Source organism: Durotheca rogersii (assembly GCF_024521655.1).
Source record: "Durotheca rogersii strain YMJ 92031201 chromosome Unknown GGS23scaffold_23, whole genome shotgun sequence".
In the NCBI taxonomy this organism is placed as follows: Eukaryota; Fungi; Ascomycota; class Sordariomycetes; order Xylariales; family Xylariaceae; genus Durotheca; species Durotheca rogersii.
The window spans coordinates 228,643-241,276 of record NW_026251254.1 but is presented as its reverse complement, the minus strand read 5'-3'; the positions used below and the strand labels follow the sequence as shown (position 1 = coordinate 241,276).

The 12,634-nt window shown below is 58.3% G+C and overlaps 6 protein-coding genes across 6 annotated transcripts; 4 read left to right on the top strand and 2 right to left on the bottom strand.

The window, feature by feature from the left end:
- The first annotated feature begins 1,995 nt into the window (after window positions 1-1,995).
- GGS23DRAFT_580453 (uncharacterized protein) lies at window positions 1,996-4,207 on the top strand. Its single transcript, XM_051517124.1, has 3 exons — window positions 1,996-2,769; window positions 2,905-3,794; window positions 4,089-4,207. Exons 1-3 carry the CDS (start codon window positions 2,254-2,256, stop codon window positions 4,108-4,110), a joined length of 1,428 nt encoding a protein of 475 aa, XP_051369230.1. The 5' UTR covers window positions 1,996-2,253; the 3' UTR covers window positions 4,111-4,207.
- Window positions 4,208-4,224: 17 nt separating this feature from the next.
- GGS23DRAFT_227094 (Triosephosphate isomerase) lies at window positions 4,225-5,868 on the top strand. Its single transcript, XM_051512016.1, has 4 exons — window positions 4,225-4,668; window positions 4,839-4,909; window positions 5,023-5,628; window positions 5,714-5,868. Exons 1-4 carry the CDS (start codon window positions 4,631-4,633, stop codon window positions 5,740-5,742), a joined length of 744 nt encoding a protein of 247 aa, XP_051369229.1. The 5' UTR covers window positions 4,225-4,630; the 3' UTR covers window positions 5,743-5,868.
- A 198-nt stretch (window positions 5,869-6,066) lies between these two features.
- GGS23DRAFT_599331 (thioredoxin-like protein) lies at window positions 6,067-6,701 on the bottom strand (the record flags this gene model as incomplete). Its single annotated transcript, XM_051518921.1, has 4 exons — window positions 6,067-6,084; window positions 6,149-6,434; window positions 6,514-6,596; window positions 6,663-6,701. The coding sequence occupies 4 exons, from the start codon at window positions 6,699-6,701 to the stop codon at window positions 6,067-6,069; spliced, it is 426 nt and encodes a 141-aa protein (XP_051369228.1).
- A 663-nt stretch (window positions 6,702-7,364) lies between these two features.
- On the top strand, window positions 7,365-9,091 carry GGS23DRAFT_226957 (U1 small nuclear ribonucleoprotein of 70kDa MW N terminal-domain-containing protein). Its single transcript, XM_051512012.1, has 4 exons — window positions 7,365-7,726; window positions 7,821-7,948; window positions 8,036-8,141; window positions 8,355-9,091. Exons 1-4 carry the CDS (start codon window positions 7,465-7,467, stop codon window positions 8,996-8,998), a joined length of 1,140 nt encoding a protein of 379 aa, XP_051369227.1. The 5' UTR covers window positions 7,365-7,464; the 3' UTR covers window positions 8,999-9,091.
- Window positions 9,092-9,860: 769 nt separating this feature from the next.
- Window positions 9,861-11,551, bottom strand: GGS23DRAFT_227043 (mRNA turnover protein 4). Its single transcript, XM_051512015.1, has 2 exons — window positions 10,978-11,551; window positions 9,861-10,839 (listed from the first exon to the last, which is right to left on the bottom strand). Exons 1-2 carry the CDS (start codon window positions 11,166-11,168, stop codon window positions 10,254-10,256), a joined length of 777 nt encoding a protein of 258 aa, XP_051369226.1. The 5' UTR covers window positions 11,169-11,551; the 3' UTR covers window positions 9,861-10,253.
- A 392-nt stretch (window positions 11,552-11,943) lies between these two features.
- On the top strand, window positions 11,944-12,490 carry GGS23DRAFT_599328 (mitochondrial intermembrane space translocase subunit; the record flags this gene model as incomplete). Its single annotated transcript, XM_051518920.1, has 3 exons — window positions 11,944-11,993; window positions 12,069-12,138; window positions 12,233-12,490. The coding sequence occupies 3 exons, from the start codon at window positions 11,944-11,946 to the stop codon at window positions 12,488-12,490; spliced, it is 378 nt and encodes a 125-aa protein (XP_051369225.1).
- Between the last annotated feature and the right edge of the window lie 144 nt (window positions 12,491-12,634).

Sequence of the window (12,634 nt, the reverse complement as noted above, 5' to 3'; positions counted from 1 at the left end):
TGAGGAAAGTTGTTTTTTCTCCGTGGGTGCAACAGAGAGGACGACGGGGTATTCGGGTAATATCTAGGCATAGAATAATACGTCCCGAGACAGCGCGCCGCTCCTGCCTTTCTATAGCAGATGGGACACACGCAGGTAACGGAAGTTGGCTAGAGGTAACACGCGTGAGTTGCCGGTTTGGTAACCCGCTGAGTTCCATTAAACGCATAGGTCTAGTACGTAGTTATGCATGTCTCTCGCTATAACACGCCCGGGATGGACTATACGCTGCTCTTCGGGAGTAGTAGGTAATAGTATAAGTCCAGAGAAGAATTGCTTACAGATCACTCTACGTCGGTGATCGCAAGAAGCTACCTGTTATACGAATATAGGTAAGTACATTAACATTACAACATGCCCAGTAATACTCTCTGAACCTACAATAAATCTTACGCACCTCCACGCTGCCGAATTACTCACCCCGTCTCTTACCTTCACTCCTACGCCCCCAAAGTCCTTCCCGGACTCGTAGAGGCGAGGAAATGACTTGCCCGGGATAACTCAACCGGCCTTGTTCGTTGCTTAATACCCAATATAATACCGTCTACGTCTTCAACGAAACAAGTCTCCCCAGAAATTCCACAGGAATCAGAACCCGGGCGGGCGAACGCGGCGACTCGGTGACCGATTTATCATAGCACGGTGAGATGCCTATCAGTCATCAGCCATCGAGATCGTCCTACGTCTCTGCTGAACCGGGCTGGAGTTACCTAATAGATATCATGCCCCAAATACTCCCCCTCTCTGTCTCTCAAAGACGATCGGCAACCCCCCCTGTAAACGCATCCCTATCCAGCCCAGTCTGATAATAGGTAACATCAGTCCCCAGGCAAGGCTCCCACCTCCCTATTGCCTGGCCCTACACGGCGCCCGCATGCGCATGCACACGTACATGTTGGTCCCTAGTCCTAGACCACCAACACCACCACCACCCCAACGTACGCCCACACGCGCCCACCCATCCAGCCCCAGCCCCAAACCCAGAGCCTAGCGTCCCGCACCCTCTCGCCGACACTCCTACGCCGCAGGCGCTCGCCTCGCGGAAACACGTGGGTCGGTGAGCTCGCGCGACCGGTCCAGCACCGACGTACCCGTCCGCGCGGCCGCCCGCCTCACCTGGACTCGCAGGATGGCGGTGCGCAGGGACCGCGATGCTGACCGGCGACGTGTGTGGTGGGGTCGTCGACCCAGCTGCCACACCCTCCCCTCCCTCTTCCCCGCGAGCCGTCCGCGCTGCTGCGCCTTCGATCCTTCGTCCCAGCCTGCGCGCGGCTCACATTACCTACACATGCTCGCCTCCTACCTGCGTCCACCCCTCCCTCTGCCTTATCTACCACGAACACCCTCCCCCCCCCTCCCCCGCCTTTTCACAATGGCCGACCTAGCGCACCCCCTAACCAGCACTAAGAGGGAGGGCGCAGGAAGAGGAGATAAGAGGTCGGGAAAACAGGGCGGACTACCAGCCTACGCACCTATCGATCAGCTGACGGCGCGCGTCGGAGACCGGCGGCAAGGCAGAGACGGCGAGGCAGGCGGCGGGAGGGGAGAGAGGGGATTGCAACTTGCTTCGCGCAAAGCCCTACGTCGAGCAGGCGGGCAGGCGAACTTGTCGCCGTGGAGCGTGCAGGCAAGGGGAGTCGCAGGAATCCGCCAGCGTCGCGAGTCGCGGAAACGGCTGCATTAGGTCGAGCAGCGGCCGACGGCTGGAAGTGTATCGGTGTGGACGACTCTTCTACGGGTTGGCTTGGCGGTAGGGCAAGCGAGAGAGAGAGAGAGAGAGAGGGAGGGAGAGGGAGAGGAAAGGGAGAGAGAGATGGGTGCGCGAGGTGTTCTCGCCAGCCTCACTTACTCACCTCCTACGCGGGAACGAGTTCGGGGAGCTGTAGGTAATGGGGATTAGAGCATATCCCGCTTCATATTAGCTTTATAAATTCGCAAGGTTTCTCTCCCCTCGTGGCTATACTCCCGCCGTCCCTTTCTCGATAGGCCTTATATTATACCTGCTATCGTCTCTTGTCTCCTCCTGGAATTATCCAGTGTTTGACGATCGTTTTACGAACTGTGCTGCTCTGAAAGCCGCAGCTTTCCCGTCTAGCCCTACGTTTCGAAACGTCACACAAAATATCGTCGGTGTCACTACGTGTTGGGCTGCATCTTCCCCGCCTCGATCCCCTTTCCTGCATGGCTTGCCACAATACACTTTAAGTGTCTTTCATGATGACTCAGAGTCAAAGAATCTTCCCCCCCAGCGCGACCCATCCACCCCAAGCAACCGGGCTTCTTCCCAGGCGAGGCGCACACCCAGTATCAGTAGCCGCTACGGGTGCAACGATGGCTGCTCTACACGCTGGGCTTCCCCTAGATTTGATCGGAGGTCCCACTGTCGAGATCTCGGACGTGAGCCACGATCTCTTAACTCTGGACGACATGAGGGAGGAGCTCACGGAGTATGCCGTCTTCCGATTCGACAAGATGCCGGGACAGGGCGGACACGACGACGAGGGCAAGTCTCAACCCGCCACTTGGGAGAGGGCTATCAGGACTCGGGTTCGCGGCATGTCACCGGGAGAGATAGCTCGCCAGATCCTACGCTTGAACCAGTATTCGGCGACTCTGGGTGACAAGTTGAAGTCCTTAAACCCCATCCTCCAGCGCCAGGTCGACCGGGCACAAGAGCATCTCGCCCCACATAACCCGGACCCGATGAGCTATCATTGGGTCCTCGCTCAACTAGATCATCAGCTCAGAGAGATTCGCCATCATACCGCTGCCCTAGGAGGGCGCCACTCATCACACCGAGGGCGACACAAGTCGTCCGAGAGACGATCCCACTCACGGAGGGGCGGGGCCAAGAAAAGGACATACGAGAGAATCTCGCTCACTGCTTATTTCAAGCGGGTGCCTAGGGCGAACGTTGATATCCTGTCACTCTATCAGGCAAATAGGAGAGGCGCCTTGCCACAGTACGATCTAACCATTCGCCGGAATCCGGGCCCACCACCGGGCCGCGAATTTCCGAGGGGTGGACTGGTGTTAGGGTCGAATGCAGGCAGAAGCGGCGGCGGCGGCCCGTTGCCCCCCGTGCCGTATCCTGGAGGCCCCCGACCGGACGATATAAACCATGCTTTGGATCGTAGCAATGGCGGCATACCAACTAGAGATACCAGCGAAAGATACGAGGGGAACCAACCTGCGAGGGGATTCCTCGAACAGCACTCCGGTCGCGAGCAAAACCCGTTCCTCAAACGACAGTCAGGGGTTCCGCCGGTGCCGGCTCTCGAGGGAGCCCGATTTTACGACGGCGCCCGTCTAGCGGGCCGTCGTGGTGGGAGGGACGATGCCTGGACTGCGCAACAACATGTCCTCGACAAGGCACGACACCCGTGGCATAGGCCACAACCTGTCGCCCATACGACGGAGCCGCCGACAGCCCGACACGCATGGCAGATGACTAGCCCTGCGCGCCAGAGGTACCATCACGGGAGGGGTCTCGACGACGAGATAATGCGTTTGAGCGACATGACGCTCAACGACGAAGATGGCTACGGGACAGCCTCGCAGGACACGACTAGTCATCAGCGCCGGCACAGAGATATGGAAGATCTCACGCAGGACGGCTCGGTGCTCGATGGGGATCCGTTTGGCCGTGACACGCCGTCGCGCACGAGGGATGGCGACAGACGGTACCGAGAGTCATACTCACCGGATAGCTTTGAGAGTGACTCGAGTCTGATTCAGAGGGGGGAGAGACGATTCTAGTGTGGAGAAGTAAGCTAGGTATCCTCACTGCATGGCGCTCTACCTAGGTATATTCTGCACGCAGGTATTCTCTTATTGCGGGTATGTAGGTATTGGTAGGTCCAGCGCGCTACGCCTTGGGTTCAGAGCTGCCTCGGGTTCGGTACCTTAATGCGAGCCTTCCAGCTTTTAATGGTGTAGCTGCGTAGAGACCTCAAGATACCTAGGTAAGGCTTCGGACGGGGAAATGGAGGGTGTAATGGGGGCAAATCTGTGCCGAGGAGCTGGGAGGTGCGTAGCGGGTTAGGTACCTGTAATAGATGGTGGTGGTGAACCTGGACGGGCTTGACGATGGCCTCGGTTACCCTGGGTAAAGTAGGAGCAAGTAGGAGGTACCTGTACCGCATTGCAAGAATTTTATACCATACCCTCCCCACCATCCGTCCAGGCTGAGTAACATGGCAGGTAACAGAGGTGTTTGGCGGGGGTTGATGATTCACCATTAGCCAGCCCAGAGCCTAGGTAGATACGCCATCATCCGTTTGTTACCCGCCACGTAACACCAGCAGGTCACACCCGATAACTTGCCATCCCGGGTCTTCTCGAAGGCAAAGGCTCGATCCCGTCCAACATCCCACATTGGCGGCCGTCTATTGGGTACCGGGACCTCCCCCAAGCTCCCCCTCCCCCCGCGCTATTTTCTATGGTAGGTAAATCATCTCTACCTGAGGTCCCTATAAACTCACCTATAATCCCGCCCCTTTCCTCCTCTGTTCAACATCCACGCCCAACACTCTCTCCGACTAACTAGAACCATCCCACTTGCATACCGAGTTGAGACCAGTTGCCCAACATGGCTCGCAAGTTCTTCGTCGGCGGCAACTTCAAGATGTAGGGCCCCTCTATACCTGCCCACCCACGCCCCCGCAACCCGCGTAGGTCAGCTACGCGTGTCTCGGGACTCGACACATATAATACCTACCTGCCACATACTCCCGCCCGAGACCGAAATCCAAGGGGCCGCAGAAGCTAACTAGGCGCTTGTCACATCGCTTGTTTAGGAACGGGACTGTCTCGTCTATCAAGGAGATCGTCGACAACCTGAACAAGGCTCAGCTGGACCCCAATGTTGGTGAGCCAACCCCCCATACTATGTCCGGACCTGCCTCTGTGGTTTACGATATTGCTTCTCTCTTCCTCTCTTGTCGCGATGGTGATTTTTACTAAACAAATCCGCACCGCCAGAGACCGTCATAGCCCCTCCGGCCCTCTACCTCCCCCTCGTCCGAGAACAAGTCAAGAAGGAGATCGGTGTCGCGGCGCAGAACGTCTTTGACAAGCCCAACGGCGCCTTCACCGGCGAGATCTCCGTCCAGCAGCTCAAGGACATCGGCATCGACTGGGTCATCCTAGGCCACTCCGAACGGCGGACCATCCTGGCCGAGAGCGACGAGACCGTCGCCTCCAAGACCAAGTATGCCACCGCGAACGGCATCAGCGTCATCTGGTGCTGCGGTGAGAGCCTGGACCAGCGCGAGGCCGGTAAGACCCTCGACGTCATCGCCGCTCAGCTCTCTGCCCTCAAGGCCCAGATCTCGGACTGGAGCAAGATCGTCATCGCGTACGAGCCCATCTGGGCCATCGGCACCGGCAAGGTTGCAACCACCGAGCAGGCCCAGGAGGTACACGCGTCCATCCGCGCCTGGTTGGCCAAGGAGGTGAGCCAGGCCGTCGCGGACGAGACCAGGATCCTATACGGCGGCAGCGTCTCCGAGAAGAACTGCAAGGACCTCAGCAAGGAGAAGGACATAGATGGCTTCCTCGTCGGCGGTGCCAGCCTCAAGCCTGCCTGTGAGCGTCCCCCCAATCGGCGTGCGCCGCTTATCACGAGCTGTTGATTTCGCACTACGTAACAACGATGCTAACGAGACCACAGTCGTCGACATCATCAACTGTAAGTCATGAGAAAGCAGGGAAAGCGGACGTTTGAGGAATTCATCTGCGTAAGCCAGTCTCAGGGAGGGGGGGGGGGGGGAAACGAAGGCGAGACACGGAAGTGAATTGAAATATCCCCTCTCATTTAGCTTCCTTCGTCTCCATGCGGAGCCTCTATAAGAATGGGGGTTTACTTCCGGTACTAGGGATATTCTCACCACTACCTGAATACTATAATTGATAGTAAGCGAGGGGAAAGTTGCGTCGTGATTCTTGAAACTGATGAACACCGGGTCCCAGGACACAGTGGTATGGAGTACTTTTACTGTTATTTTTTTTCTTCATTGCGTCTTTCTACGTCTTGGTGGCCGTCTAGGGGCCAGCCGCAGTCGTACAGGGGACGATGCTCCCGTTCCCAACCGCAGCCCCATCATACCTGCATGCCAGGGCCGTGGAAAGGACTCCAGATGCCTCTCACGCTCTCGTTGATACTCGTGACGGGCTTGTTGACCCTCTTGACCTTCTCGCCGCTTGCGTCGCGCAGGGACTGCATCTTCTTCAGGATCTGGAGCGAGTCCAGGTTCTTGACGCATATGGACTTGGTCGCGCCGTTGATGTAGTAGCCAGTGATGACCGGGTGCTTCCGCGGGCGCGGCGACACCGCGAACTCGATCTGCGGGTGCAACGAGGCGAACTTGTAGAGCTGCGACTTGATGAAGGAGCTGCGGGGGCGCAGACGCTGTTGTCAGGACGGCGTGCTCTCGAACGTCAAGCGGGGAAGGGGAAGGAGGAAGGTCTTACTTCATTCCCCGCGAGCTCCCGGAATAGTCGCAGTAGAGGATTTCTATCCTCTTGCACTGGAGAATGAAGGCGCCGACGCCGTTCTGGGTCATGTTAGCTGGGGGGACTCGAGCATCTCTAGCCGCCGCCGCCGCCGCCGTCGCACGTACCCGGCCCACGGAGACCTTCTCGATCGCCCTGATCGTCATGATTGCGCCCTTCGAGTCGACTTGACCACGTCGGGCGTCTCTGTTTTCCGCTGTCCGGGGGTTTCGGGGCACGATGGGCGATTTGTCAGGTCCTCGGGATGGACACAGAGTATTAGGGATCTAGACATAGGTATGCAGATCCATCTATCGATCTCCCGCAAATCGATCTCCCCTTGGACGGGCTCAGCTAATGTGTAGAATTAGGTAAGCGGTACGGCTGGCGTGCACATAGGTACCTAGGTAGGTACCTGCCGTCCGATATGCACACATTAGAGTGAGTAGGTACCGCCTACGATGTCCAGGTACTTCCTCCACCCGATGTTCAGGGAAGGAGGCTGCGATGGGCCCTGATTGGGTCGCCCCTTCTCCTAATTCCGACTCGGTTATATGTCGGACTAGAACCAATTTGGGCTAGCGCTCCGGGGACCTGTGTGAAAAGCGCACAGGGCGTCGATGTACTACGTACCTTCGGGGTTACCTGCTGGAAAAAGGTGGTCGAGGTCCAATTGCACCTCCAGCTTTCCAACAATCTCCTCGACCCAGCAAGGACGCGACACATCATTATACTCCTGTCTTTTTCCTTTCATCCATCCATCAACAAAACTCTCGAGAGTATCCCCCCCTCCTCCTTCGAGTCGCATACTCCGATCCCCCCCTCATCTCCCCTAATACAAGCTTCCACTCCCAGAGTCGACTCTCTGCTTTCTTTCGCTGTTGATAGCAATCCTCCTCCGTCCGTACCGCCGCGCGATTCGACGCCATCATGACGGACAAGCTTCCTCCTAACCTGCTGGCCCTGTTCGCGCCGCGGCCCCCCTTGCGATGGGTGCCCGCTCTCGACTTTCCCCCCGAACAGCGCAAGACCCACACCATCTCTGCCGTCGCTGGCTATCTGCCAGCTCTCGCGGCCTACAGGGACAACGATGGGTTCGTCCCTACCGAGAGCTGGTTAGAGATGCGCGACAGGAAGAAGCGGGAGAAGCAGGCGCAGCAGGAGAAGCTGCTCACCGAAGGCCCATTGCACTGTTCGTTGCCGCGTCTCCTGCACCGCTTCCCATCTAGAACTTTTCACTAGCCGAGTTCGTTGTGGTGTCTGTGCCCAGCTAACGACTGCCATAGATGCGCCTAACGACGACCAGAACATCCGTGGCGACCCTTTTAAGACGTTGATTGTCGCGCGACTGAGCTACGAGGCCAACGAGCATGACCTCGAGAAGGAATTTGGGCGCTTTGGCCCTATTGAACGCGTATGTGATAAACCCTTTTGATCGTATCTCCCTAAGCCGCGCCGCGCCGCACCTCGCCTAGGACCCGTGCTAATTCCGCATATCTAGATCCGGATTGTCACTGATACCCACGCCCACGAAAAGCCAAATAAGAAGAAGAAGCCTCATCGCGGATATGCCTTTGTTGTTTTCGAGCGTGAGAAAGACATGAGAGGTAATATTGCCATTGATTCTTCCCAGATAAATCCATCTCGATCCGTCGGATCCGCTTCACCCATGTCTCTCACTCGAGATTCTGGCCCTCAAGCTTGCCTATCTCTCTCCTCCATCTCCGCTTCTCCCCCAAAATTCTTCCCGCTTAGAACGAGGTATGATATATTGGTAAGGCTTTACTGACAAAAGCGCGTCGTCGCGCATGTGTGACTAGCTGCTCTAGATGGTTGTGATGGCATCCGCATCAAGGATCGTCACATCAAGGTAGATGTTGAAAGAGGCCGAACAGTTAAGGGCTGGAAGCCTCGTCGCTTTGGCGGCGGCTTGGGTGGCCGTGGATACTCAAAAGCAGCGCCCCCTCAACCCAGGGGACCCGGATATGGCTTTGGAGGACGTGACGGGTTCCGCGGCGGCTTTCAAGGCGGCCGCGGAAGAGGAGGCTTTGGCTCGGGCGGTCGTGACCGCGGCTTCCGAGGGAGCGGTGGTGGCGGCGGGGGCTTCGGCTCCGGCCGCGATCGCGGCTTCGGCCCGCAGAACGGCTACAACGCGCCTCCCAACGCACCGGCCGGCCCTAACGCTGGTGGTCGGGGCGGATTCGGGGGCGACCGCGACCGTGACCGCAATGGACCAGGCGGTGGGTATGACTCGCGCAATGGCAGTCGCTCATATGATGATAGATCAGGCGGACATCGCGACGCAGGCAGGTTCGGCGATCGCGACCGTCGAAGTGGCGCCAACTTCGAGCCGGTTCGTGGCGGACGAGAACACCGCGACCACGATCGGTCGAGAGAGGACGACACTCGAAAGCGCGGCTACGAAGGCGGTTACGAGGACCCACGTAAGCTCAGACGGTACTAAAACGCCGTTTCTTATCGAGACAAGCCCTTTTGTCTTGGTGGGTATCTTCCGTCTGTCTTCCGTATTCTGCTGCATCTGCCTCGCACCCTTGCCTTCATGCAACGCATCCCCGACTTTTCCTTCTGCCTTTCGACATCAAGGGGTAAGCAAGGGTAAGATCCTTCCTATACAAGGGGAGTAACGGGATGAAGGGGGACAAAAAAAAAAGGAAGAGAGACTCCCAGAAGGACGACAGCAACTTCACCACCCACGGCGATCAGTCAGAAGGTAACAACAAGATACCACCACTTATCATCTTAGCCCACCCAGCCTGCCGGATCCCCCGGAACACTTCCACTTCCCGTGGCCAAGGTAGTTCGTCGCCCGCTTGTCTCTTGGATTGCCGGAACCCCATCAGCTACCGGAATTGGCGAGGTAATACTTTAGTCTTTTTCCTCTTTTCATGTATTCTATCTATAATGACCGCAGGGGATGACTGCGCAAACGGAGAGGGACATGCCAAAATCACAAGTAATTACGCGGCGAGAAGAGACATGTTTTTTTCTTTCTATCCCCAGGTAAGGTCGGAGGTAAGAGATGACGAGAGATGCCTACTGACCTGAATCTGCCTCGCCAACGGAAAGAAGGGAGGGAGGGAGGCCAGGCGTTGGGGGGATGCGAGAGAGAATAGAAAGAGGAACACGACAGGTAGCCACGGTGTTTTGTGTAGCACAGCAACAGAAATAGCTTCTTTACGAACTTGGGGAGGGCGGGGACGGAACGTCCCAAGCAGCAACAGTAGTAGGCAGCGTCGTCGCGTCGTCATTTAATTGTAAGATAGTCAAGAGGAGTTCGGGAGGCCCTTTAGCTAACGCCGTGGCCGGAAATTTCGGACGGCTCTCTCGTGCTTTGTCTGCCTGCCCCTTTTGACTCGTCCATCCGTCTTATCTATACGCGAACGGATGCCGTACGCCGCATATATGCGAAGAATCCCGGGCGAATACAAGATGTGCTTTTTTTCTTGTTCTTCTCTTCATCTTTCTCAGATGCTTGATCCGTTCCCTATTTTTTAGTTTCACCCTTACCCGCTCCCCCCCCGTCCCGCCTAATAACGCCAGCAAACCCCATGATGGTATCGCCGCAGGAAAAAAAAAAGGAAAAACAGGCACAAAAATAAGCGCATGTATGTAGGTGCGCGTATGTATATCTCGGGTCTCGGAGGGGGGAAAAGGACGAGAGCGTAGTAAGCTCGGGGGGAAGAGCCATCCTTGGGGTCCTACTCGCTCTTCCCGTCCTCCAGCTCCTCGTCCGCGTCCTCGTCCTGCTGCTCCGGGGCGGCGTCCGGGTCGACGAGGGTGACCTCTCCGGTGGCGGCGGTCCAGTAGGCGACGACGCGGACGCGGAACTCGGCGAGGCAGACGTCGAAGAGCTTGAGGAGGCGGGTCTGGCGGGCGTCGAGGACGTCGCCGGCGCGGCAGACGACGTGGCCGGCGCCGTCGGCGGGGGCGTCGAGCTCGACGCGGCCCCGCGCCATGCGCACGGGCAGCCCGAGCCGCCGCAGCTCCGGCTCCAGCGCGTGGCCCACCGGCACGTCGTGCTCCGCCGGCACCTCGCCGCCCGTCGCGTGCAGCGCCCCCGGCGGCAGCGCGAAGCCCCGCGGCGCCACCGCCCCCGCCCGCGCGAAGTCCGCCCGCCGCACTGCCCCCAGCTGCGCGAGCACCGCCCCCGGCGCCCGGCTCGTCACCAGCAGCCCCACCGTCCCCCGCACGTGCGCCGCCAGCGCCCACGTCCCGTCCGCGGCGCTGTCGGCCGCCGTGCGGCCCAGCGCGCGCGCCATGAGCTTCGTCTTGCCGAAGAAGAAGCTGCGGGGGGGAGGGCAGGGTTAGCTCGGGGTTGTGGGGATAAGAGCGGGTGCGGGTGTGGGTGTGGGTGTGTGGAGGTTGTATGGTTCGTAGGAGGAGGGAGAAGGGAGAAGGGAGATGGGGGAAGAGGAGACGCACCGGCTGTCGGACAGCTCCTGGCGCAGGTCCTTGAGGTAGGTGTTGCGCATGTTGTCGACGGCGAAGACGAAGCAGTACTGGTGCTGGGCGATGGCGTCGCGGATGTTGTCGAACAGGCGCTCCTTGTGCTCGCGCGTCTTCTTGGTGACCTTGGTCATGTGCACGACCTTGGACCGCTTCGACTTGGGCATGGTGGCGGCGCAGTTCTCGTTCTCGGGCTTGGGTCTCGCGGGGCTTGTTTCTTCCTCGGGGGCGTGCGCTGCTTCTCGTGGGATCGGAGGCCGGATTGGGGGTTTTTCTGGAGCGTCGTCTGATCTATTGTGCTGTTACGGCGCTGTTGCTGCTTCGGTAGTGGTGGTAGAGGTTGCGTAGGTGTAGAGAGGTGGTGGTGATAAGGGCAATACTCAGTGCTTGAATTTAAAAAAAGTAGGAAATGGATAAAAATCAGTATCGATAAGCTCCCCCCCCCCCAAAGCTTTTAGTTAGCTATCGTAGCAGCCAATCAGCGACAAGCAAAATAGTCCCTTCCTCATCCTAACGAGAGAACTTCCCAGCTGGCGACTTCTCACTGTGATTTGCACTGGGATTTACACCTCCATATCTTATCGATACTCCGGGGAGAGATAAAAGGCCCTGCTTATCGCTTATCTACGTAGGTACCTCAGATAGAGCCAGGTACAAACCCGACGTAGCAGCTTTTCCCACACCACCAGCTAAAAGCCGTCATAGCAGCAACTCGACCTTCTTCTTCGTCTTCTCACCCTCGTCGCCCTCCCCATCCCTACCGCCGCCTCACCCGCGAACAACCGACTCCAGCCCCAGCTCTCACGCCCTTGGCTTCTCTTGACGACCCGGCCCCCCTTTCCGGACGGTATCTAGCTACGACGCAACACACGCACTATGGACGGGTATGTGCGACATCTGCAGAGAATTCCTCTGACCGGGCCCGTGGGAGCAGCAGCAGATATGTCTCTGCTTGCCCCTGCTGTCCTACCCTGCCCCCTCCCCGCTGCTACGTCTATATAGCTGCAGCATCTTCAATGTTCCTCCGCGCAAATCCCCCATGCTAATATCCCTCGTCTCCTCCTCAGACTGACGGCAGCCGAGTCGCGCGAGCTCGAGCAGCGCATGCAGAAGCAGCAGATGAAAGTCTTCTTCGGCGTACGTCCTCGCCCTCTCTCTCCTCCCTTCCTTCTTCTTCCTCCCCCTGCCTCTCCCCCCCCTTTTGCCCACGCAAACGAAGGAACCTTTCCAGCGACCCCAATCTAACCGTGTGTCCGCGCGCGCCCGCCTCCGACCGAACCAGCTCTTCAGCAACCTCGTCGACCACTGCTTCATGTCGTGCATCGACGACTTCACGTCCAAGTCGCTGTCGTCGCGCGAGAGCGGCTGCGTCGCCCGCTGCGTCCAGAAGCACATGGCCCTGTCCCAGCGTCTTAGCGAGCGCTTCCAGGAGCACAACGCCCAGATGACCCAGCAGCAGCAGCAGCAGGGCGGCGGCGGCCTCCGGTAATGGAGCCCCCCCTTCCCCCGCCCCGCCCTCGTCGCTATCGCCGGACCCCTCCCCGCCCGGGAAGAATAAGGAAACAGGGGCAAGGGGAGGTGGGGAGGGGAGGACAAGAGAGAGAGAGGGAGAATTGCGCGTGTTTACATATAT

Excerpts from the sequence above, each read along its gene's own strand:
- GGS23DRAFT_227094 (XM_051512016.1), top strand. The coding sequence starts at position 4,631 with ATGGCTCGCAAGTTCTTCGTCGGCGGCAACTTCAAGAT. Across the intron at positions 4,910-5,022 it reads TCAGCTGGACCCCAATGTTG|AGACCGTCATAGCCCCTCCG; the intron begins GTGAGCCAACCC and ends CCGCACCGCCAG. Across the intron at positions 5,629-5,713 it reads TGCCAGCCTCAAGCCTGCCT|TCGTCGACATCATCAACTGT; the intron begins GTGAGCGTCCCC and ends ACGAGACCACAG.
- GGS23DRAFT_226957 (XM_051512012.1), top strand. The coding sequence starts at position 7,465 with ATGACGGACAAGCTTCCTCCTAACCTGCTGGCCCTGTTCGCGCCGCGG. Across the intron at positions 7,949-8,035 it reads GCTTTGGCCCTATTGAACGC|ATCCGGATTGTCACTGATAC; the intron begins GTATGTGATAAA and ends CCGCATATCTAG. Across the intron at positions 8,142-8,354 it reads GCGTGAGAAAGACATGAGAG|CTGCTCTAGATGGTTGTGAT; the intron begins GTAATATTGCCA and ends ATGTGTGACTAG.
- GGS23DRAFT_580453 (XM_051517124.1), top strand. The coding sequence starts at position 2,254 with ATGATGACTCAGAGTCAAAGAATCTTCCCCCCCAGCGCGACCCATCCA. Across the intron at positions 2,770-2,904 it reads ATCATTGGGTCCTCGCTCAA|GAGAGAATCTCGCTCACTGC; the intron begins CTAGATCATCAG and ends AAAAGGACATAC. Across the intron at positions 3,795-4,088 it reads CAGAGGGGGGAGAGACGATT|CTGTAATAGATGGTGGTGGT; the intron begins CTAGTGTGGAGA and ends CGGGTTAGGTAC.
- GGS23DRAFT_227043 (XM_051512015.1), bottom strand. The coding sequence starts at position 11,168 with ATGCCCAAGTCGAAGCGGTCCAAGGTCGTGCACATGACCAAGGTCACC. Across the intron at positions 10,840-10,977 it reads CAGGAGCTGTCCGACAGCCG|CTTCTTCTTCGGCAAGACGA; the intron begins GTGCGTCTCCTC and ends TCCCCCCCGCAG.